Source organism: Mytilus trossulus, chromosome 8 (assembly GCF_036588685.1).
Source record: "Mytilus trossulus isolate FHL-02 chromosome 8, PNRI_Mtr1.1.1.hap1, whole genome shotgun sequence".
Classification (NCBI taxonomy): domain Eukaryota; kingdom Metazoa; phylum Mollusca; class Bivalvia; order Mytilida; family Mytilidae; genus Mytilus; species Mytilus trossulus.
In genome coordinates, this window is record NC_086380.1 from 12,622,150 (window position 1) to 12,648,318 (window position 26,169).

General features: G+C 31.6%; 1 protein-coding gene across 1 annotated transcript; it reads left to right on the top strand.

Annotated features, from left to right (window-relative positions):
• The first annotated feature begins 3,671 nt into the window (after nt 1–3,671).
• On the top strand, nt 3,672–5,252 carry LOC134727346 (GTPase IMAP family member 4-like). Its single transcript, XM_063591724.1, has 2 exons — nt 3,672–3,705; nt 4,387–5,252. Exons 1-2 carry the CDS (start codon nt 3,672–3,674, stop codon nt 5,250–5,252), a joined length of 900 nt encoding a protein of 299 aa, XP_063447794.1.
• The last annotated feature ends 20,917 nt before the right edge of the window (nt 5,253–26,169 follow it).

Consider the following 26,169-nt stretch of genomic DNA (forward strand, 5'->3'; position numbering starts at 1 on the left):
TGTTGTCAGGTCATTAAATATTGCATATTTTGGCGTTAATATTGATTCACTTATAGGGTCTTTGCATCGGAACTAAACACATTTATTCAAAAACCATTTGTTGGCATGACACGGGTTGTTTTCTTCTCATATATGAATAATGGTATGATACTAAATCCCTAACGGGAAGGATCTTGCCTGATATTCATATGATGAAATTATAATCTTTCAATCAGTTTAATTGAAGTTTGGAGCTGGCATGTCAGTTAACTGCTAGTCATCTGCCATTTTGTTTATTTTCTTTGGTTACATCTTCTGACATCAGACTCGGACTTCTCTAGAGCTGAAAATGTGCGTATTGTTACGCGTTTACTTTTCTACATTGGTTAGAGGTATAGGGGGAGGGTTGAAATCTCATAAACATTATAAATCATAAATCATTAACCCCGCCGCATTTTTTTTATAGCCTGTCCCAAGTCAGGAGCCTCTGGCCTTTTTAAGTCTTGTATTATTTTAATTTTAGTTTCTTGTGTACAATTTGGAATTCAATATGGCGTTCATTATCACTGAAGTAGTATCTATTTGTTTAGGGGCCAGCTGAAGGACGCCTCTGGATGAGGGAATTTCTCGCTACATTGACAACCTGTTGGTGACCTTCTGCTGTTGTTTTTTCTATGGTCGAGTTTGTTGTCTCTTTGACACATTCTCCATTTCCATTCTCAATTTTATTGAATATTAGAAATTTTATTATTTTGATATTGGAGATAGAAACTATTTGTGGATTGTGCATTCTAATCAAATCTACAATAGTTAAGTTGAAACCGTTAAAAAGCAAACTTAAGATGATCTGACAGACAGGTTCTACAAGACAGCCAAAAGCAACAGAAACAAAAGGTAAACCTTTGGTTGACTTCTTACGGAGTAATTGCCTTTTTGTGTGTTTTAACTATTTTGAAGACTAAACTAGATAAATACAAACTAGGAAAATTTTTATCAGAAAAACAAGACTTTTTACATACAATAACTGATTGCAATAAAAGATTACATTGAGAAAAAGTCTAAGAACCATATTGTTTGTCGATTTTGTCTAGCTGATCATTTTGTTGTTTATTTATTGTTTTATCTTACTCTTATAGTCTGAAACCACTGAACCAAAAACATTACATAAATTGGCAACAATATTTATCAATGTCCGCAGGAAAACGACCCTGGAATGCTTTATAAAATTATGAATTTTGGCTTTGAACCAATATTTAACATTGCTGTCAGGTCCTATGTATGAATTACTTTTATGTTGACATGTACTGTCCGCGGTTTGTTCCTTTCGTGTAAATTTACCTTTTCAAACATTTGTGTTGTAATATGTTTGGAAACCCTAAGGGTATTCTAACCCAGTTATAGCCTTTTTCGTGATTGGCTTTTTACGATACAGTTTTTTTTTTTTTTTTTAATTTTTCAATAATGTGTTTGGCGAACCAAATCATAAGTCGTGTATTTTTGATAAATGTTTACATTGTATTATCTTGTATTTTTTGTTCAAGCACCTGTTTTCAAATAAAGAAAGTATTTTGTTTACAACTTACATCATATGTACTCCGAACAACGAAGTCGCATTTGAAAATATCCAATCAAATTACTGAAAAAACAGGATCTTAGCTGGACACTAAAACTACCATGACAATGACATGAAAAGATATATGTCAACAATTATTTCGTGAGGTGATTATAGAAAACAAATTCTAGTATATCGTTTGAAGGTAAGAAGTTTCATGCATATTTCGTATTTTGTAAGTTTTTAAAGGTAGCTGTTTTCAACGTATATTATTTTAATATAATATTTTAGTTTGACTTTTGTGTGATATTATATTATGACTGCTTGGTCCTGCAATCAATCTGTTTATTCCTGGAATTATTGTGACGACGATGTTACTATATGGAATGAAAATAATCTTTATATTTTAACAATATAAAAGGTCGTTATTAATATTATTTTGCTTCTTTTAACCTAAATCTACAAATAAACAGCAAAATGTAGTAGCATCCAAAACTGGAGTCTCATCTTTCTTAAATAAATCTACGTTCTTTATCATAGTAACATATTCCTAAATATAGGGTGAAATGCATATTTCAAAAAAATATAGAATATTTTTTATTACAAAAATGCATAATAATAAATTAAATGCATGTATTCAATATGATGTCAACGTGCTATGTAAATAAAACAGCTATCGCACTTTCAATGCCACTCAGATATTACGCCTGTATCATAGCGTCAGTACTCAGACTATTGGGTGATAATCTACCTTAAAGCTTTGAAATTCACACTGAATATAACACAATACTAAGATAACCTATTCATAAGTAGTTAAATTGTTTCGTCAGCGATTTCTAATCACAAATTACATAAAAAAAAATATGAAAAAGTTGTTGTTTGAGGTCAACCGTGCCTATCTTATCACAGACTGTATATCTCATTATAATCTTTTATGACAATGTTTTTTGTCCTTATTTAAGCAACATGATTTGTGTCAAATTCAGGAGTCAGGAATAAATTACCCAGCGTTTGCGGATGTTTATCCCGTTGGTTTTTCGTTTATTGTTTAAACATACATAAGGCTATTAGTCCTCTTGTTTTAATTTTTTTACATTTGTTACGTCGGGGTTATTTATAGCTTACTGTACAATGTGGGTTTTGCTCGTTATAAATGGCCGTAAGGTTTCCAATGTGTGCTTACACTTACGTTATTGGGTCTCTGGTGAATAGTTTCACACACATCTCGCAATGTGTATGTATAAAGGAGGGTTTTCAGATCTATTTAGACAAATCAAAGACATGGATAATGTTTGCGAATAAGACTTTATTCTTTCTCTATATTTTTGATAACATTTGGTTAAAAACCTATGACATTTGTAACCGAGTGAGAGCAAGATATATTTATTATTTTGATAGACCATGTGTTGACTTCTCAATTAAGTGTCTTCTGTATCATCTTATTGACGAATCGCTCACATCTGCCTCTAGTCAAAAGCTGTTCGATAAACATAAATGAGTTATTATTCAATACGAAACCACCAAAACGATCTTATGAGCCACTGATCCGGGGATTTAAAAACGTACTAATCCAATTATATTGTTCGAAGACGTTTTAACAATGTTTAAGGAATAAATAATATCGGATATTATTTATTCCTTAAACATTGTTAAAACGTCGGATAATCCACAGAAGAAAACAACAACTGATCTCTCTTAAAACAAAGTCTATTACATTATTGTAATTTGATAAACATTAAAATTCGTGGTTCACCCGTAACCACGAAACCTAAGTAAATTGCTATCCAGCAAATAATCAAGAATCCACAGTTGTTATTTTACAGTTGTTTTAAAGGCCAGGATAGAAGATTTTTAAATATTATTTGTAAATAAACTATAGCACGCTGTATTGGAATTGCTTATCAACTAAGGACGCCTTCGGGTGCGGGAATTTCTCGCTACATTGAAGGCCTGTTGATAACCTTCTGCTGTTGTTTTTTTTCTATGGTCGGGTTGTTGTCACTTGGACACATTCCCAATTTCCATTCTCAGTTTTACTATTCATTTGCCATATATATCATAAAGATATTATATTGTAATTCAATTTGACTTATTTAATTTATTACAGTAAATAGAACTTGAACTATCAAAGAGTGTAGAAATGGGAAATTCCGCCTCATGCATTTCAGATACAGGTATTATTCATGTAATAATTATAGAATAACTTATCGAAGAATACGAATAAAGAAAAGTATCCAACGAATAATATAAGATCAGATTGATTCCAGGATGCTTATAGTGCATGCTTTAATTATAAGTGATGTTCGGTCACGACATTAGTTATTATTTTTATACATTTTAGTAAATAATGTCAGGATCTTTATCTTTTTCTACACATTCACAAACGACAACATCTTGACAACACTTATTGTTGTATGATGACGTAGGAGGGAAATCGAGTTAATTACGCATATTTGTCATGTAATGAATGAATACAATAAACGACAAAAAAGATAAACCAAAGTAACAAACATAATTAGACAATCACATGAATAACAAAATGTGTTAAAACAAGAGTCGATAAGATAAGTGTCTTCTTCTACACATGCATCAGGAATCATATCATGCAGTCAACATGTCTAAATCGGAAAAAGGACAAATGAATTTTTACCGTTGAGCATTTCGTAATTCTTAGTTTTACTTTACAGGAATAAAATAAAATAAAAGATATTTTACAAAATTGTGTGTACATACTTGAGTTATCATACATGTATATGATACAAAAGAAGTTTTTGACGAAAAACTGTATAAAATAATATGGTCGCATTTTAAATGATAACTTGATCTTTATTATGACGTTTTATTTTTATTTGTAGGAATAGAACGTGAGGTACGTATAGTTATGATCGGAAAAACAGGTAGTGGTAAAAGTGCAACAGGTAATAGCATCCTTCAGAAAATGGCTTTTGCGTCAGCATCAAGTAGTTCATATTGTACGAAACACTGTAGACAAGGTGAAAACATTTACGACACAGGACACAGAGAATATCATCTCATAGTTGTCGATACTCTTGGAGTAATTGACACGGGCATGGAAACCGTAGACGTAACAAAAGAAGTTGTAAAGTGCATCGGAATTACCTCCCCTGGGCCGCATGCTATCATTTTTGTTGTGCCGCTCGCAGTTCGTTTTACACAAGAAGAAGAGGCCTCTGCATTGCACTTCATCAATGTTTTTGGCGGAAAACTAATGGGCTACATGGTTATTTTTTTCAGCCATGGAGACAGTATAAAGAAAGAAGACTCTATTGAACAAAGAATTGCAGATTCATCACAATCTCTTCAGAAACTCGTACAAAAATGCGAAAAAAGGTTTGTAGTTTTCAATAATAAACTCACATCAAAGAATCAGAAGAAGAAACAACTAAACACATTAATTGAAATAATTGACAAGATGATCGAAAAAAATTATCATCCGTTTTACACAGACGAAATGTACAAGAAAGCCGAGGAAGAACTACAAAAACGAATGAAAGAATTGAGGAAAGCAAATAAAAAAATGACAGCGGTCGATCGCCGTACAACTGATCGAAACGCAGTGGAAGACGATGGAGGTGTTTTATCGATGATTGGCAATGGAATATATAGTTTTGGACAAGGCATGGTCACATCAGCTGTTCAGGCCACAGGAATTTCTGCTCTTTTCAATGGCTTGACAAGCTGGCTTGGAAAGAAAAAGTAGTACATTTTTCAAATTATAATATGTAAAAACAATTGTGTAGAACACCTGCATATCTACATATGAACGAATACATGTAAATCTATTATGTCCATCCGAAGATAGAATTAATTCAAGGCAGATGGGTTGTCTTACTTCATCTTGGATTTCGAAATACCAGAAAACAGGGTCTAGATCTTTAATATAATGTGCAAATGTTGAGAGTAATAGATAATTCATGTGCAAGAACTTTAATTTCAATATAATTTAATTTTGGATGTAACGCGTCCTCTGAGTGGCTGACGTTATTTAGTCATGTGACCGTGACGTCATCAACGTTTTTTCATGGTTTTCTACGGTTTAAAATGGAATTTAGAATTAAATTATAAGAAATGACTGTAATATGTCTTCGGTCTATTCGAAATGACATAAAAAAAAAATGTGGTGCACACTGTTAAATAACCCGCTGTGCGCGTTATTCAGTGTGCATCCAATTTTTTATGTTATTTCTTCATAGACAGAAAAAATATTAAAGTCATTCCTTAACTAGAAAATTAAAAATTACAAAAGAATGAAAAGTTTTGTTTTGATTAAAATTTTTTTTCATCTTTGCCACAAAAGGGGAGGCGCCTCACATGCAAGGTGGGATAATTTAGGTTAAGGTCCTTTTTTAATAGAATGTGTTAGGAATTTACATATTTCATAATGTAGCATGGAAACGGGTCCAGGGACCCCATTTTTATCTTTTTCTAAACCGAAAGCATACTCTTAAACTATCTTGTCACATGTTATCTCAAAATTCTATGGTGTAGTTTATGCTTTATTGCAGAAAATTGTGTTTTCCATGCATAATCTGTCAATTTTGAACACCGTGATGCGCGAAAATAAGCCCCGTGACCCATTCTTTTTATTATTGTTTTTTAACATGCATGATATAAACTTCATTTTGGCAAACTATTTAAAAATTCTATTGATTATGATTTAGACACCCTATCCACATTAACAACATTTTATTTTATTTACTTGGGATCGATTTTAGTTGATATAAATACAAATGACAAAGGTCTTATTGTATAATAGCATGTATGTATAGGTGAATATTTTCTAAAACATGTATCATAGTGTTAGAAAGTAGCACTTATTTGGCCCTTTAAAAGGTTTGATGTAAGCTGTCAAGGTCTTGAGACCCTGTTGCAGATAGAGAATCTATAACACATCTCAATTAGACACAGCCAGTTCATAACACTTTTGTTAAACTGCTTTGATTCTTCGATTAAATCAGGAAACTTATTGTAAGGAATATACCTAATTTCATAATTGATCTCACTACGATTGTCAAAATTTGCATGTTATTCAGAGATCGTAGTTTGAGCGTGGCCTAATGTGACTGCGGTATTAAGTTAGCAAAATAACCACACACACATTTATATTTTTATTGAGACCTCATATTTCATATTATTCTTGGAACATCTGCTGATTTAAAAGACTTTATAATTTTAAGTTTTAAATTCTGTTGATGTTCTACTGAATACTTGAAAACAAATGAAAAACAAATAGGATTACACATTTCCTCCAAACTTATCTCATCTGCATTACTAGTATATGCCATTCATTCGCCATGTAAAAATCATTGTCCTTAAGTTTAACATGTACACTCCATTTGTATTCTTTAAGACATGTTGACCACACTATCAGATCATTCTTTATTCATAAGTTACTTCTGAGACACTTTATATTTAATATCCGATAGTACCCCGCCATAATTATTCGTAAATATAACAATAGCGGTCACGTCACGGTTAAAAAGGCAAATTATTACTGTGGTCTTCATGACACTCAGGTATTCAACCTCAAAAGATATTAACTTGTCACGCTCCTTGTGAAACGATTAACAGTTTGCAAATTGTATAAAAGTGACACCTAACAACCACGTTTTCCAACATCAATCCGAATTCCGATAGCAAACAATTTTTTCGGAAGACTCCGTATACATACTATAAGTATTTTATTGTAACTATAATACAAAATATTGATCACATGATGCTAGTATTACTAGACTTGCAATTGCCTTACGTCAATCCAAAAGGATTGTTTGTAAGCAATTACAAGTCTAGTCAAAGTCGTCTGGCTACATTAGATGATACAGTTAGCAAAAAAAAAGTGACATTGTCACACATGAAACAGAGCAATATATATAGAATAAAGGACTTTTTGTTTTTGATACTGACTTTATCACAGTAAAATATCAGGTGAGCCCGAAGGGCTAGCCTGATATTTTCTGTGATAAAGTCAGTATCAAAAACAAAAAATCCTTTATTCTGTTTATCGGTAATTTAATGAAAAATAAAAATAACTACAATAATAGAGAAAATAACAAACGAACTTCTTTTTTGCGTCGAATCACGGCGAATCACACTTGACGTCACAGGCGGCATTACGTCATTTGCAATTTTGTCACAGTGCAGTAAACATGGCGTTGTCTTGCACAAAGTATTGAAAAGGAATTATTGCATGCGTTTCATTAATATTCTACTTTGGACATGACACTAACAATGGCAAATATAATGGTAGCATACCGGTAAGTCAAATTTCTTTATTTTTCACAAAAGCATGATCATCAGCATAGTGATAGTCAGAAATAAGAATGATACGATATGAATCAGAAAGATTTTTCCTCGATCATCATTTCGAGGTCAACGACAAGTTATAAAATTTTATGTTTTAATTAGTTTAGTGGATAAAATTACATTTATTTTGTCATTATTTGCTCAGTGTTCATCATGAAAACCAGGAGTTGAACCAGGCATTTTAAAAATGGAGGGGGTTCCCAACCCAGGACAAAAAGGGGGTCCAAACCACATGTCCCCATTCTAATGCATTGATCGTTCAAATAAAGGGGCCTGGGGGGGGGGGTCCAACCCCCGGATGCCCATGACCCGCCACTGAAAACGATCACATTGATTTCAAATACTTTTAAGAAAGCACTGTGATCATGTGAGGAGACATTTATACAGGAGCCCAAATGTAAGCTGACTGTCTTGTAAATTATCTGAACAAGCTCATTTTCTGTCAACTTCATAATTATTTCAAATATTTTAATAGACGTTACTTAACTTTTAGCTTATAATTCTTGTTTTTTCATAGTCATGTATATTTATTTTCACCACGGACCAGAAATTTGTAACTTGTAAAGGCCCTGCGGTTACCTTTAATTTCAGAAGCGAATTTAGGGGTAGGCGAATGATTACCGGCAACCCGGGTCTCAGCCACCCCTTATAAAGGCTTCGGTTCTGGTCAAAGCAGACTTTTAAAATTTGGTGCCCCCGGTTACCCCCATTTTAAAAATTTATCCTAGATCCGCATATGAATATCACGGTTCACTTTTTTCTTTTTTGTTTCATGAATATCTGTCAAATTGACAATGAAACCACATCTGTTGAAATTGTATATGATGGCACACAAAAATGTTGAAAATGCGTAAATTTCATTTTTTTTTCTTCTAGCTTCTCTCATGCGACAGCGGTACCTTTTTGGTAACTATTTATGTGTTGCGTTTAGTATGAATTGTAACACTTTATAGTGACTGAACAGGTAAAACAAATACTTCTCAAGAAACAGAAAAAGAAAACTTATACTTGGAACAGCACCAGGCTATGTATCAGGTATTGGTATTGAATGAATGAATAAAAACTCAGCATGGACGATATGTTCACATTTTCACAAGAAATGTTCAAAAAGGCTAAACTGACTGTGTAAGGTGTTTCATACGCCAAAAATCTCGTGCGTTTCTGCGAAAAAAATCACGCGCACTTTTGTGAATGAAAGGGGAAAGTAGATCCTTACGCGTTGCATTCGCGCATGTCATTTGCGTACTAACCTAATAATTTTTATATCACGGCCAGTCCACTGATACTGACATTATCAGGCGAGTACACATCAAAGGAAAAATGCACAAATTACCGATAAATACAGATTAAATGGGTATGAAGTTCGGTTGATATTGAAAACTCTCAGATATCATGCAGATTATTCTCGTATTTCTCGAGATATGTCGGAATAAAGTAGTTGACCGATTGTTTCTGTTCTACGTTTAAGCGCCATTTCAATTTTTTGTTTACCTCTGACCTTGGTGTATGAACTATAACTGTTTTTAAAGTGAACAAAATTTTCATAGAATAATTTGAAATATTTTACAAATACTCTTTGCAAGTGGCTTTTTCTAAAAAAAAAATCAAAGATGAAAATAACCATGATATATTCATGAGCAACCGGTTAAAAGCAGTAAGTGCCAGCTCAAATTTCTTACATCAATAATATTGAGTCTTTACGTTTAAGGGGACGAATAAAAAGCTGCCAAAAACATACCTAAAACATAAATAACATAGAATGTGTAATCCGTGACACATGGAGAATTGAACTGTAATTCACTCAAAATTGTAGAATAATATCATTCCTAGGAGGATTTTATGAGAAAAATAGGCAGTAATAGTAACATTCCTTTTATTTTTAAGCCAATATTGTTAGCTTGGATATAAATAATCTAATGCCAAATTCATAAGCTCAAAAAGATTAAACGAATGGATAAATACTATCATATTCCTGACTTGGTTCACAGACAGAAAATGGTAGATTAAACCTGATTTTAAAGCTAGTGGAACGTTGAATATGCTGGGTTGTCATAACGATCAGTATTTTAAAATTGAATGTATAGTTATATAAAACTAAATTGATTTTTTCAGCTTTTTAGAAATTACCTGATTTTTTTCACTTAAATTATAATGGAATTCAGATTTTTCAATTTTACACTTAGCGTTCAGTACGCATAAATTAATTTTACTTATCAACATTTTCCATTGAAAAGAAAATTGATCATTGCATTTTAACCAAATTTCATTTTTTTAAACAAATTTATTGTTCAAACTTACAATCATGACAATAAAATCAGATAAATGTACAAGTTTTACAATTTAGCATTTAAAAGGCCATGCCAAAAAAACCAACTCAATTTAATGTGACCATAAAGATTGAAAGATTCTCTGGAATATGCGCAGTACATATATACATTGCATTTAAACTTTGAATCGACAAACTTAGTATCGATAGTTTGAAGATCTAAAGGTAAGACATTTGACGGGCGTATATCATGTATATTGCTTTTATAATTTTTTATCTTAAGCATATTTTTTGGCAAGGCTTTATTATACCGTGTTTACTTCCTTACTGGGAAATGTTTTTAAGTGCCCTTAACTTAGTTCTTCTTTTCGGGTTATCGTGTGCCGAATAACCATCTTATTTGCTGTTATTGTAATAAATAACACTAATTTATTGGTTTTGTTATTCTCATCTGATTTTGTCTAATGTTTGGTCCGTGTGTGTTACATTTTAATGATGTGTCGTTGTTCTCTTTTTATATTTAATGCGTTTCCCTCAGTTTAAGTGTTTGTTACGCCGATTTAGTTTTTTTCCCAATCGATTTACGAGTTTGAACAGCGGTTACTACTGTTGCCTATACATATATATCACCAATTAATAATAACAAAATCAATACAATTACAAATTTTATTCTACTTTGAGTTTAAAAAAACTGAAAGAAATATTAAAATATCGAAATTTACGTACATAAGTAATATTTACTCAGAATTGTTTATATATAATATTTACCAGGGAATATTTATAATAAGGAACACAAAAAATTGGTCTACATGTGTACCTCAAATTTTTGACATGAGTGCGCTGGTAGTTAAAAGGTTATGTGTTTAGATGCGATACCACCATATAAATTAGATTTTATCATTTCAGCGTCTAGTTTATAACACTTTGTAACGCGTGTAATAATCTTTCAGTAGGAAGAATAAATTGCACTTTGTGAAAAACTCTATCTGTTTCGTTGTTTTCCTCGGTATAAGTTTGGAGTCCGGATTTGTTTTCTCCCAATCTGTTTGTGACTTATGAACAGGGATTATTTCTTTTGTCTTAATTAATCAAGCATTTAAATCATTGTTGTGACGTCATTCTTTTGTTATATCCGTTCTTTATTTCAGTAATTGGGCTATCGTTTACCTGTAAGAAAGTATTATTTTACCTATTTACATGTATGTCCAATTTTTAAAGTTAACTGTTCTCTTTCTTAAAAATATTGGACAGCTGAAAGAAGCTGAATTGTTTTTGTCAAGAACAGTTCAAATATGAAATATATTAGTTTCCTGCCAAACAGTTCCAGACAATACACTTTTGTTTATTACTCAGAGATTAATTGAATGCAATTACTATATAGTATGCACAAAAACAATGATGTGTACACCCACAGTCTAAGGCTTTGTTTTGATAGAAAAAAAGTAAAGAGTTATTTACAATGGGAAATCGAGAGTCAGTGTTATGTTTCTATAAAATAAAAAAAAACAACAACAAGTGAACATCCATACGCAAAGAAAAGAAAACATAAGGCTCTAAAAAGGCTATGACTCTCTCTTGGTTTATATGCTAATTCAACAAAGGAGACTCGCCAATACTCAAAACTGAAGCAATAAACGGATAGGAAAAAAATCATATTGTTGAACTTTTTATTTTGACATAGTTTCTTTTGTGACATTTCAATAAGTACACATTTTCATTTCTACAAAAATGCAATGAATATAGGTCAATTCAATTGTTTAATAGGAATGTATCACAAAGGACATACGTCGACAAACACTATCTATAAAATCTAACTAGATAACTGATTTTTATTTTATCTTGAAACAATGACTTACATATTCAGGGCAAAACACGACCCTAACTTAACTAACTACTTCTAATACAAATATGAACGTTATTGATTCCATTGACAAAACTAGATGATTTTACTCCAGTCATACGTACTGCTATTACATGGGCTAAAAAGCCTTTAAAACATTGATAATCAGAGCTGATTTTACGCCAAACCTAGCTATTGCAGCTGTAGAATTGACATAGGAATAATTGATGTCTAACTTACAAACAAATACTGAATACCAAAACTTTTTAAAAAGTCTTTACATTGCAACGACTAACTTCCCATTCTGTAATGTAACTTGCGAGAAAATGTGTATTTCCTGCTGGTAAATTATTAGAACCAGCAAGCATACGGTTCATAGCAGCCCATTTAGAAACGTCTAAATGCCAACTATAGTGAATATGATTACAAATGTTTTTATAATGACATTGTTTTAGATTTCAGAATATTATCAATTTGAGCTTCAACTTAGAGGCAATACTTTAAAAATTGCAAAATTTTCCGTAAATAAATTACTGTTTATTTGTTATAATTACCAACTATTCGATACCATAAGCATACTTGTACATACACAAAAGTGCATTTATTAAAACTTGTTTACTATGTTCACAGACATTTAAACTGTTAAACGGTAACCTTTGACACAAACTGAACATTTAAAACGGACTCAGTCATATGACCGCTTTTATTACTCCCGAAAAGACAACAGATCGAAAATTGAAGTTCGCCTTTAAACGAATAATAGTAATGGACACATTCTATCTCGATCCAGACAACTCTGACTGTACTGGACTTATTTTCATTTTAATATATTAAGTTCCAAACTTAGTGGACATGTGACTGGGGACGCTTTGGATCGATTGGTGTTTTTTTAAATGTCTTTATTCGTGTATTTGTTTTATTAGATATAAACAATACGTAATCATAAACCTTTGAATAGAATATCGATTTCTTCTGATATGCTTATTAGAATGTCAAAAGAAAAGATATTGGTTACACCATTAATAGAGAAACAGCTCACATACATTGCATAGTTTAATACAGATAGTCAAGCCATACATATTTTATGTACATATACTATATCAAGTTCTAAACTGTTTAAGAATGCAGCAAGCCATGTTAAAATTTTAGTGTATGATAGTATTGATCAATAATTGACACATGTTAAATTGTCATAAATATAATTGAATTTCAAATTTGGTCATGTAGGACATATTGTATAAGCTACAAAAAATATATAAACAACATGAACAAGCCGAATAACACAAGTATTCATGTACAGTTTAAAATTAACATAGTGGGGTTCGTGTTGTTTATTCTTTAGTTTTCTATGTTGTGTCAAGTGTACTATTGTTTTTCTGTTTGTCTTTTTTTCATTTTTAGCCATGGCGTTGTCAGTTTTTTCTAGATTTATGAGTTTGACTGTCCCTTTGGTATCTTTCGTCCCTCTTTTAAAAGAATATCTTCTATAATTTGGAGTGGTAATATTTCTTCTTTTAATGTAATCAACACAAATAATCAGTTGGTTGTATGACAAAAATATTTGTCTGAATCATTTAGCATAAGCACTAATTATAATTATAAGTGGTATCATAATCCAGTTGAATTACTCAAAACAATATACCAGGCTAATGTTCTTTACTCCAAAAGACTCATCAGTGGCGCTCGGATTTAACAAGTAAAATTCCAAATGTATGGATTTGGGTTTCAAAAATGAGAGCAAAATTCCCTCTTCAATTCCAACCAAAAAATCAGCTTCCGCTTTATGACGTTTCAATAGCCTTTCAATTATTGACTGATATGAATGTATGACCAATTTTTCTCGTCAATTTCAATTGTATTTGGTACATGTTTATTATTGCAGAATAGTTCTAAACGGAATTCCAAGGTTACCGAAATGGGCAATACAGTTTCAAGTTCTTTTGCAGGTAATTTTCATTATTATTATGCTACCTTCTGGTTATCATGTTTATATATTACTAACTCAGACATAATCTTCATAATCATCAGCATCCGCTTTACTGGTGTCTTGCATTTATTTAGGTCATAAATGGGGAATAAATTATTGTTACACGCTGGTTTATTAGAAGGTTTTCATATAAGTATGTAATTTTACTGCCCAGGTCAAGCCGAATTACGAAACACGAAGTCCTTTCGCTGAAGTGCGATGGTCTTGTGTATGAACTTGGAAGTCGTTTGTCATTTTGTATTTGTTGCTGCTGAAAAAAATATATAGCAAAGTTTTAACTATTTAAGATCAGCTTTTTTATATTTCAACCGAGTCCGGCGAACAGTCTCAGATATATCTCCAACATAGAGAAGTTCGTTTGATAACTGTTTTTTTGTTGTCTCTTGAATAGTTGTGATCTTTTTTTATTGAAACCATAAAAATGTGACTGTGTAGTAAAATTAAATGAAGATTAAGGCGGTACCTAACACTACAGGAAGATAAGTCAGCTAAACGTTTTAATGATGTGTTGTAAAAGGAATATAAAGCTTTTCAATGATCAAAATTGGTGTTTTTCAAACTGCTATATAACTTGTGTAATTTTTCTGACAAAACTGTTGGTTCAAATGTTTTCAAATTTTTATATTTAAGGGTCAAAGTAAGTTAATTTTAGAGAAAGTGTTGGGTACCACCTTTATAGCTAAAAAAACTAGTCCGCTATATTTTTCATTCTCTGTAAAACAAAATAAAAGAGAGAAAGAATGTCTTAGCATGGACATGCCAACATGCTCCATGATTATTTTCACCTATCCTAACACACAGTATTGCTGACGTTTTTTTAGCAATTGTCCCAATCTAGCCACGACAATTGTGATATTTTTTGTGTCTCATGTTAAATTTTTTTTTTAAATAATGTTAGTTCATTCTATCATACTACGTACAATTACAGTATTTTCAACCTGGATCACACCGTATACAATAATTATTGTTAACACATTGCTGCAAATATATAAGAAAAAGAATAGTTTTTCAAATTTGTTGAAAAACATCCCTATCGTTCAGACTTGGGGTAATTGTAATCATCAATCAGCTGTAATTGTCATTTATCAGCCAAAAATCTGATTACATGTAATTTAATTTAATCAGTAACTTTTCAAAATACCTTGTAATCCTGATTAGTTTTTGATTACATTCTGATTGCAATGAAAATGAAATGAAAATAATCATAAAATATGTTTATGGTCAATAAATGCACCTTTTGTTACTCCTATTTAATAATATTTATTTAACATTTTAAGATATTTTGGTTTACTTTATAAAGCATATTAATTGATTTGTATACTTTAGTAATCAAAAACTGTTACAGTTACTGTATTAAAAAGTCATTATTAACCTAAGAAAAGAGATGTTGTACAAATACTCACAATTTAAAGATGTTCCTTCATATCTATTTGATAATAACTGTTATAGTATTCAAGTAAGTAACACTTCTCTTTTAACCTGAATTATAATCTTTTGTTAATATTGTGATATCTTTCAACTTTGAATTGACAGATAGGAAACCAATTATGATGTGTTTTTATTGCAATTACCTCAGTACAGCTGCAGGACAATATATATGATGAAAGATTAATCAGACATGTGCAAATTTATCTGATTAGCACAAACTAAATTAAAAGTTGGACAAAGTTGATTAGACAATTCTATTTACATGTTACATAGTTTTTAACTGGTTCTTTATTTCATCCACATTTTACCTTCCATAAACTGCACTTTGAAATACATATAAAGTCTGGAATAGGCCAGAAGACAAACAGCAAAAAGCTATATTCAATGAAGTTAGTCAAATAATTCAGAGATCAATGAATAAGATAAAGCGTAGTGGGTCATAACCAGTGACAATGTTAATGTATGTACAATAAAAGTTCCAACTATGTATTGGCGTCCGAAGCTCCACAAAACATCTTACAAATATAGATTTATTTCGTCTTCAAGCCATTGTTCCACAACTAAATTGTCTATTCTTCTTACCAGGACACTTGGTCCAATAAAAAACCTGATAATAAATTGTTCAAATAAAACTTTCGAAAAAAGTGGAATTAATTACTTTTAGAGTGTCAAGAACTCGTTGGAAGTACTTGATAAATTGCATGTTTATATTGGTGATTTGGAATCTGTTTAAAGTTTTGATTTTTCTACCCTGTATACCACATTGCCTCACATTCTCATTAAGAAAAAATCGCCCATCTAATTAAATAGGCATTTAAAAAGTCAGAATGTGAATATATGTTCAACCCCTTTTATGTCATTTTTTAGTAGCAATAAACAAAAAAACTATGTCGATTGGACATGCTTTGATACTATATATGCCCTTGAATTTTTACTAGATAACATTTTTGTTCGCTTTGGAGATTCCGTATATCGTCAGATTATCGGAATTCCAACGAGAACTAACTGTGCACCACTTATTGTGGAACTGTTTTTGTATTGCTATCAGTTACAATTTATGACAAAAATCAGCAAAGACCCATCGCAACAACATCTGATAAACAAATTTGATAATACCTTTAGATATTTGGATGATATTTTGGTTTCAGTAATGACGATTTCAGTATGCATACTAAAGAAAGTTATCCTGTTGAACTTACTTTAAATAAAGCTAATACTAACAATGACCATTGCCTTTTCCTCGATCTTGATATCTATATCACTAACGGAAAGCTTAATACTAAAATTTATGATAAAAGAGATGATTTTTTTATTTCCTATTCTTAATTATTCATTTTTAGAAGATGACGTTCCCTTGTCACTATCTTACGGTGTTTATATATCTCAACTTGAAGGATTCGCTCGTGTATGTAACAATGTTTTAGATTTTAATGAGAGAAATTTATGTAAATTATTACACCAGGGTTTTCGATATCACAAACTTGTCAAAACATTTACTTAATTGTATCATCAGTATAAGTACATCATTCATACATATAGCTCAACATGCAGACTTCTTATACGTTTAGGTATTTCACATCCAATTTCTTATTGAAATATTCTTAATAAAGCACAAAAATGTCAGTATTTACCGCAAAAACTAACAAAACCTTTAAATGGACCTAATAAGAAGGGATATAGTTACGATACTGTTGTCAGGTCATTAAAGATTGCATATTTTGGCGTTAATATTGATTCACTTATAGGGTCTTTGCATATGAACTAAACACATTTATTAAAAAACCAGTTGTTGGCATGACACGGGTTATGTTTCTTCTCAAATATGTTATGATGGTATGATACTAAACCCCTAACGGGAAAGATTGTGCCTGATATTCATATGATGAAATCAGAATCTTTCAATCAGTTTAATTGAAGTCTGGAGCTGTCATGTCATTACCTGTTAGTAGTCTTTATTATGTTATTTATGTATAATTGTCATTTTGTTTATTTTCTGTGGTTACATCTTCTGACATCAGACTCGGACTTCTCTTAAATTGAATTTTAAATGTACGTATTGTTATGCGTTTACTTTTCTACATTGGTTAGAGGTATAGGTAGAGGCTTGAGATCTCATAAACATTGTTAACCCTGCCGCATTTCTGCAACTGTCCCAAGTCTGGTCTTTATTAGTCTTGCATTATTTTTATTTGAGTATCTTGTGTGCAACTTGGAAATAAGAATGGCGTTCATTATCACTGAACTAGTATATATTTGTTTAGGGGCCAGCTGAAGGACGCCTCCGAGTGCGGAAATTTCCCGTTACATTGAATACCTGTTGGTGACCTTCTGCTGTTGTTTTTTCTATAGTCGGGATGTTGTCTCGTTGATCCAGTCCCCATTTCCATTCTCAATGTTATGTACATGTAGTTAACTTTAGAAATAGATGCAGTTCGAAGTTATTATTATTATAATATATCAAAAAAAGGCTAAAGTCATATTTAACGTTTATTTTCAGTTACATCATACCAATTTTTTAATTCATTGTGATCGGATGTAATTATGATTACCTATGTAATGATGTAATCATTAATTTAATTCAATCATACAAATGACAAAGTAATTGTAATTTAATCAATTACATTGAAAGTAATCAGACCCATACCTGCTATCATTACATTGTTTTGGATCGACGGTTTATTTTTACATTTTGAGAAAGCCCAATATTTTTGTGCTACCTGTAAGTTTAATTGTAATCCTAAGCGTAGGTGTATGACAGTTTCCGCAAAGGTCTATTATGAATGTTTCAATGTGTTTGCTAAATCAAGTTCATATAATGTTGTTTTATTCCAGATAAAATTTTGTTTTGTTTTGACAGAACCCCATCGCTCGACCTAGTCTTTTTTTTTATGGTATCAGTGTTGATTTTCTACGACATGTCAAACAGAAGTTAACCTGACTGAACCCTACGTGTACTTCCCAATTTATCATCCTCATCTTTATTTTTCGTAAAATATTTGAAAAACCTCGCTATTAGTTTCTGAATCATTTTTTTTATTTATCCCTTGAGCACCTTATGCCATACTCTTGCGTACTAAAAAGAGTAATGTTGAATTAAAAAAACAGATATATTAAAACATCAATTAAAGTTTTTGGTTTAATGTCTTTGATCTAAACAGAATTTAAAACATCTTCCTAGTTAGCAGCTAATTTTTGAAATCTTAATAATGTTGTTTTATTAAAACAGCTCATGCATTTGCTTTTACTCAAAGTCGCGTGTTTATCATCTGATTTAATGAAGGCAACAGTATTATAAATCCGTATCGTGTGAATATTCACGAGCATAATGTGTCAACTGTGATATGTAAACACCATACGATGGGACGGAGGGTATGTAAGATGAGAAATTAATAACCGTGAATTTGAAATCGTCCCGTTTGTGATAGATTTTAGTGTAAAGTCGTCCATCTGTCCGACAGTGAGTCAATATTGAGGAAGAGATCAAATTCCGGAGCAGTCCTTCTAGTATCAGTAGTATCATTAAATTCAAGTTCACGGGATAAATTAGATTTAAGCATTGGTTGACATATGGGTTTTCAGGAATAGGACATCAGCAATATAGCTGAAAGTAAAATTATAGTATTTCGAAAGTGCTTTTTCTTTTTGTCTTTTCGAAGGTTATGAATGAATTATGCATCATACAAGTACAAAAACTAATCGCCCAGTTGGGGTGCATAATTAGAACCCTTTAGAATAAATCTTTCAAACTCAACAAATATATTGTCATAAAAAAAAATGTTGCTGCAAAATTGCAAATAATGTTATCTAAGATTTAGAAGTAGATCTTTACAATTTTTGAAAATCTATGTCTTGTTAATACCACTGATCGTCTTTTACTGTAGACAGAATAGTACTCAGTACTTAAGAAAGATGTTTAGTCGAAATTTTGATGATCCAGCTATGTATCGTTCTTCATACGAAGTTTTTAGCAGTTTTGGTATTCAGTATAATGACGGTAAACTTTCTTTTCCTTGATTTTCATACCAAAAGAAAGGACAGATTATTGATTTTGTGAAATGACATCCTTTGTTAATGATGGTAATGAATAGATAGGATTACCAGTATTAGTTGTGTTGTTTATTCCAAGTTCTGTTGTTTCTACCTCAGGCATAGATTACCTTAGCTGTATTTGGCAACACTTTTAGGAATTTTGGTTCTCAATGCTCTCCAACTTCGTACTTTATTTTGCCTTTTTAACTGCTTTGGGATTTGAGCGTCACTGATGAGTCTTTTGTAGACGAAACGCGCGTCTGACGTTTTTACAAAATTTAGTCCTGGTATCTATGTTGAGATTTGGATTATAGCTCTTCATCTTTTTTATAAGCTTTGGATTTCAAATATTTTGGCCACGAGCATCACTGAAGAGACATGTATTGTCGAAATGCGCATCTGGTGCAAGACAATTGGTACCGTTAATTTTATTACTACCACTGGGTCGATGCCTCTGCTGGTGGACTATTAGTCCCCGAGGGTATCACCAGCCCAGTAGCCAGCTCTTCGGTTCTGGCATGAAAATACGAATTGTTTGTGTTGTTAAAATTTGCAGTTACAAAATATTATAAATTATTATAAATTAAGGAATGTATCTCCCTCATGCAAAACTCTGATTCTTTTTCACGGATTTGGCTAACTTTTTGGATATTTTGGATTATAGCTCTTCATCTTTTTAATAAGCTTTGGATATAAAATATTTTGGCCACGAGCATCACTGAAGAGACATGTATTGTCGAAATGCGCATCTGGTGCAAGCAAATAGGTACTGTTAATTTTATTACTTCCACTGGGTCGATGCCTCTGCTGGTGGACTATTAGTCCCCGAGGGTATCACCAGCCCAGTAGCCAGTTCTTCGGTTCTGGCATGAAAATACGGATTTTTTGTGTTATTAAAATTTGCAGTTACAAAATAGTAGAAATTATTATAAATTAAAGAATGTATCTCCCTCATGCAAAGCTCTGATTCCTTTTCACGGATTTGGCTAACTTTTTGGATCTTTTGGATTATAGCTCTTCATCTTTTTTATAAGCTTTGGATTTCAAATATTTTGGCCACGAGCATCACTGAAGAGACATGTATTGTCGAAATGCGCATCTGGTGCAAGCAAATAGGTACTGTTAATTTTATTACTACCACTGGGTCGATGCCTCTGCTGGTGGACTATTAGTCCCCGAGGGTATCACCAGCCAAGTAGCCAGTACTTCGATTCTGGCATGAAAATACGGATTTTTTTGTGTTATTAAAATTTGCAGTTACAAAATGTTAGAAAATATTATAAATTAAGGAATGTATCTCCCTCATGCAAAGCTCTGATTTCTTTTCACGGATTTGGCTAACTTTTTGGATCTTTTGAATTATAGCTCTTCATCTTTTTTATAAGCTTTGGATTTAAAACATTTTGGCCACGAGCATCACTGAAGAGACATGTATTGTCGAAATGCGCATCTGGTGCAAGCAAATAGGTACTGTTAATTTTATTACTTCCACTGGGTCGATGCCTCTGCTGGTGGACTATTAGTCCCCGAGGGTATCACCAGCCCAGTAGCCAGTACTTTGGTTCTGGCATGAAAATACGGATTTTTTGTGTTTTTTTAAATTTGCAGTTACAAAATATTAGAAATTATTATAAATTAAGGAATGTATCTCCCTCATGCAAAGCTCTGATTCCTTTTCACGGATTTGGCTAACTTTTTGGATCGTTTAGACTATAGCTCTTCATCTTTTTTTATAAGCTTTTGATTTCAAATATTTTGGTCACGAGCATCACTGAAGAGACATGTATTGCCGAAATGCGCATCTGATGCAAGAAAATTGGTACCGTTAATTTTATTACTACCACTTGGTCGATGCCTCTGCTGGTGGACTATTAGTCCCCGAGGGTATCGCCAGCCCAGTAGCCAGTACTTCGGTTCTGGCATGAAAATACGGATTTTTTGTGTTATTAAAATTTGCAGTTACAAAATATAAGAAATTATTATAAATTAAGGAATGTATCTTCCTCATGCAAATTTTTTTGGATCTTTTGGAATATAGCTCTTCATCTTTTTTATAAGCTTTGGATTTCAAATATTTTGGCAACGAGCATCAATGAAGAGACATGTATTGTCGAAATGCGCATCTGGTGCAAAACAATTGGTACCGTTAAATACTGGCGTTAAGTATGAGACCATATTATAGAAGGCTTTATCTACTGGAACAATATGTTATGCAGAGAGAATAAAGCATCAACAACCACCGGATTCTTGAAAGGGGTATAACCCCTTGTGCTCATAGTACATCGTAGTTTCTAAATGCATGATTGACTAGCCTTGATCTATTTAGACAATGTTTCCAATTCCGTTTCATCTGGTTTGCGCTTTACCCATTTTCTAGCATAATCCTCAACTGCATTCATCAGTTAACTGAGCCTAATTTTCGTTTTAATGAGTTTGGGAATTAAACCAACTTATTCGTGATGGTGTCTTATAACGAATGGTCATTTTTAATCTTTCTTCGTCATAAATTTGTAGAGCAGTTTTTTTTCCATAAGGAGCACATTCCTGTAATTGAATTATGTTGTGTGTGAACATGCACGAATATAACGTATCAACTAGGATATGTAAACACCATACGATGGGTCAGAGGGTATGTTACTTTTGCTAAATCATTTGTAAATATTAAATTTATTTATAACTATCAAACCACCAAACAGTTAGAAAATATTCATTTTGGAATATATTTCAACTGCAAGCTCTGAGGTACAAGGTTATACGAATAAAAGCATAATGCCTTTTCATAAGGCCGTACTTTAACCTATAATGGTTTAATTTTTAAATTGTTATTTGGATGGAGTGTTTTCTCATTGGTACTCACACCACATCTTCCTATATCTATATAATGTCAAAATATAAATTTAGATATAAATATGAAATGGTGTTTCTTATGTTTTACTGTTATACCACTGTCCCAGGTTAGGGGAGAGTTGGGATCCCGCTAACATGTTTAACCCCGCCACATTATTTATGTATGTCCCTGTCCCAAGTCTGGAGCGTGTAATTCAGTGGTTATCGTTTGTTTATGTGTTTCATATTTGTTTTTTACAAAAATAAGGCCATTAGTTTTCTCGTTTGAATTGTTTTACGTTGTCTTATCGGGGCCTTTTATAGCTGACTATATGCAATATAAGCTTTGCTCATTGTTGAAGGCCGTACGGTGACCTATAATTGTTAATGTTTGTGTCATTTTGGTCTTTTGTGGAAAGTTGTCTCATTGGAAATCATACCACATCTTCTTTTTTATATTGTTTGATGTGCAATATTGGAAATTTGCAATTTATGTTATTTATTTTATTAAAATAATATATCAAATCACATTGAAAAAGATATATTGAGGTCAAGTTCAAGTATAGATAGATGTTCATTGTCGATATTTTATTCAACACTAATTTAAGATAATAGTGTTGGATAAATGTAGGACAGAAAGATACAAACTTGCATTTTATAAACCAAAAAAATATATGATCCAAACCAATTTTTGTACTTGGGTTAATATCAAAATGAAATAATACTGTTAAACACTACTGTAAAAATATAATAATGATCAAAATATTGTTTTCAAAATTAACTGTTTTAAAACACAGACTTCTTTATGCATAGGAATATTAAAATTTTATAGCATTTCATTTAATAATGTTATAAAACGAAAATTTACCTACCTACCATGTTTGTCCTTCAAAATCTTGTATTACAAGAGCTTCCTCTTTCATGTCTAACATGTTAAAACAATAGTAATAGTGAACAAAGCAAGTGTGACCTTTTCTTACAAAAAACATAAATTTAATTGAAATAATGAATTTTAAATATGTGCAACAGAGTAACTTTTTAAAAATTTTATTTGATAAGCTTAGTATAAAAAAGTATAATAATTAACAGAAAAAAGTCTATAGGTGTAAAAACAAATGATATTGATTTAAGACACAAAGCTTACAGACAATATGATGAATAACATAATTCAATTGTTTGACGTTAATTTAGATTTTACATGTAATTTGTGTTTCAATCCCTCTTATTTTTAATATTTTTTTAATGCGGACAAATTAATTACACCGTTTTGAACCCCTTTTGCAATAATCACAACATATGGTCTGATAAGGAACAGAAATGCCCAGCATTTCAAACAAGCAAAATATTCCTAGCAATACCTAGAATTTCTCCTTATGTGTAGTGTACGTTATATACAGACACTCTACAAGAAGCAGAAACTTTCATGATTTTGGGAAGTCTTAAAAAGTAAGTCGTTTATCCTTACACCTCTCCCGTCCCACCCTTTCTCCACATTCGTTATGTGCATTTCCCAAGTCAGAATCTTGTAGTTAAGTGATTGTCGTTGATTCATAAATTTTGCTATATTACCATACGGTACATGCGTTAAATAAACAGTCACAATTAATAGAATAGTCAAAATATGGGTACATCAGTCATCATCGCATAACAATTTTAAAAGGGACAATTTAACAGAACACAAAAACATCTATCTACGAACACATGGATTGACTTGAGTGTATGACGTCATAAAATTAGTATACGTCACATAAATTTGTCGTATAAACTACATATCAAACTGTCATTCTACACCAAATTCTGAAAATCATCAAAAACCAACTTGACATTGATAATCGATTACTTTAAAAAGGCAATCCATGAACGGTCTCGTTCGATTTCCTAGACCAAGCTTATGCTGACAGATACCGACTTCGACAACCTTTACTTTAACTATATATTCATTTAGAAAATCATGGAATATTTCAGTTTTATCACAGCGATTCTAATTTTTGATGAGACGTGTCATAATGGAACGATGCATTACTATTTCTCTCAAATTTGGCAAATATAGACACGGGATAAGAACTAGAAAGTTAACATGGTTAATGAAACCCGTTGAAATTTTCTAAATAAAATTTGCAAAATTCAAAATTTTCATATCTCAACATTAATAAGTACTTTTGGTCCTGATACATCCTTGGCTTTCAAATAATCGACTATAAGAGATCCTGATGACGGTAAATCCAAACAAGCATTGTACGCATGATATGTTCAACGTGGTTTTGGTTTCTTCTCTCGGTAACTCAAACTTCAGTTAATCCAACAGCTCTCCCTCAGTCATGATTTTTGCGTTACCAAAAAATATAATATATAATTTTACACAAAATAATAACTTCAAAAAGTCGAACATATGAAAGCCAATGATTTATAACGGAATAAGACGGAAAGGTCATTAATGTATCCAATTGACATTTCATTCTACTACATTAATTGCGCCGTAAGTGTTCTCGTTTAAAATGCTTTACGTTTGTAATATTTCGGATCCTTTTTAAGCTGACTATGCGAAATTGGCGTTGGTCAATGTCGAAGGTCATAAAGTGACTTATAGTTCTTAAACTTGATGTGTCAGTTGGTCTCTTGTGAATTGTTGTCTTATTGTCAAAACCACCAGATCTTTTCCTATTTCATATTCCAAATCACACAGAATTATTTAAGCAACTTTTATGTTTTACATTATAGATACGAACACTTGAAGGAAATATACAATAGGAAATATATACTAATATTTGCACAAACATATTTACTTTGAATTGTTGTGGCATTAGTTAGGGAACAATTGAAACAATAAAATGACGCTTATTTGAATATAGTGATAGAAGTATTAACACTAAAAGAAGACAACAAATATGTGTATATTAACATATAAAAGTTGTTTTAGCAATAGAAGTGTAACGTTATATAATAATAATAATAATAAAAATAATAACGAATTCTTTATTTAAAGAGGGTAACTCAATTAGAAATAGTCTAATTTTCATTGAGGCTCTCAAACAAAATACATGCATACAGTTAACATTCACACATTCATACATTAAAATACAATATGGTCCGAGAACACAATTACTTTCCCCTATCTGTCCATTATAACATAATGATTAATAAAAAAAAAATCCCACCTGCGCTTTTCTAACAAGATTTGGTGTACATAAAGTTTGGCATTAACCACAAATCATATAAAAAAATTAGAAAACTTCATCGCCTCATTTTCTCTTGGCAACACAAAACACAAGGACACCAGTATGGATTAATCCAGAGAGCTTCCGAAAAGGGGAAATCCCATCGATATTTACCTAACCAAATCACTCATTTCTGCTCAAAATATCAAAAAGAAATTTTACAGAAATTTCTATTAGATGACCTTACATTCACATTAAAGAAAACAAAGGGGAAAAAAATCAAAGGAAAGGCAAAAAAAAAATTTAAGAAAAAATATACTGAAACTAAAGGGAACTTTATTTGTGGACAACGAAAATTGAAGGGGGATAATTGTGTTCCCGGACCTAATATATATAACAATATATATTACAATATATATTCCTAGTATATACACAATTCAATCATAAAAGTATACAAATGGTAATACATGACAATATTTGATAAGGTTTTGTTAAAGGAAAACAAATTATTTGACTTGCATATTATTTTCAATAAAATTATTATTACAATGTTTCTTGAATAAATCCAAATTGCGACAATTTTTTTATTTCGAGTGTTAAATTATTCCATACTTTTTTTTAAAACAAATTGTATTTGATTTTGGAATAAAAAGATCATTATTAGAAACAGATCGTAAGTTATGGTGTTGCACACTATCAATATTTAGCATTGCTTACTAATCAGTTGTTAGTCCATTTACAATTTAATACATTAGAATTGATTGTTGGTGTTTTATTCTTATG

Excerpts from the sequence above, each read along its gene's own strand:
- LOC134727346 (XM_063591724.1), top strand. The coding sequence starts at position 3,672 with ATGGGAAATTCCGCCTCATGCATTTCAGATACAG. Across the intron at positions 3,706-4,386 it reads CTCATGCATTTCAGATACAG|GAATAGAACGTGAGGTACGT; the intron begins GTATTATTCATG and ends TTTTATTTGTAG.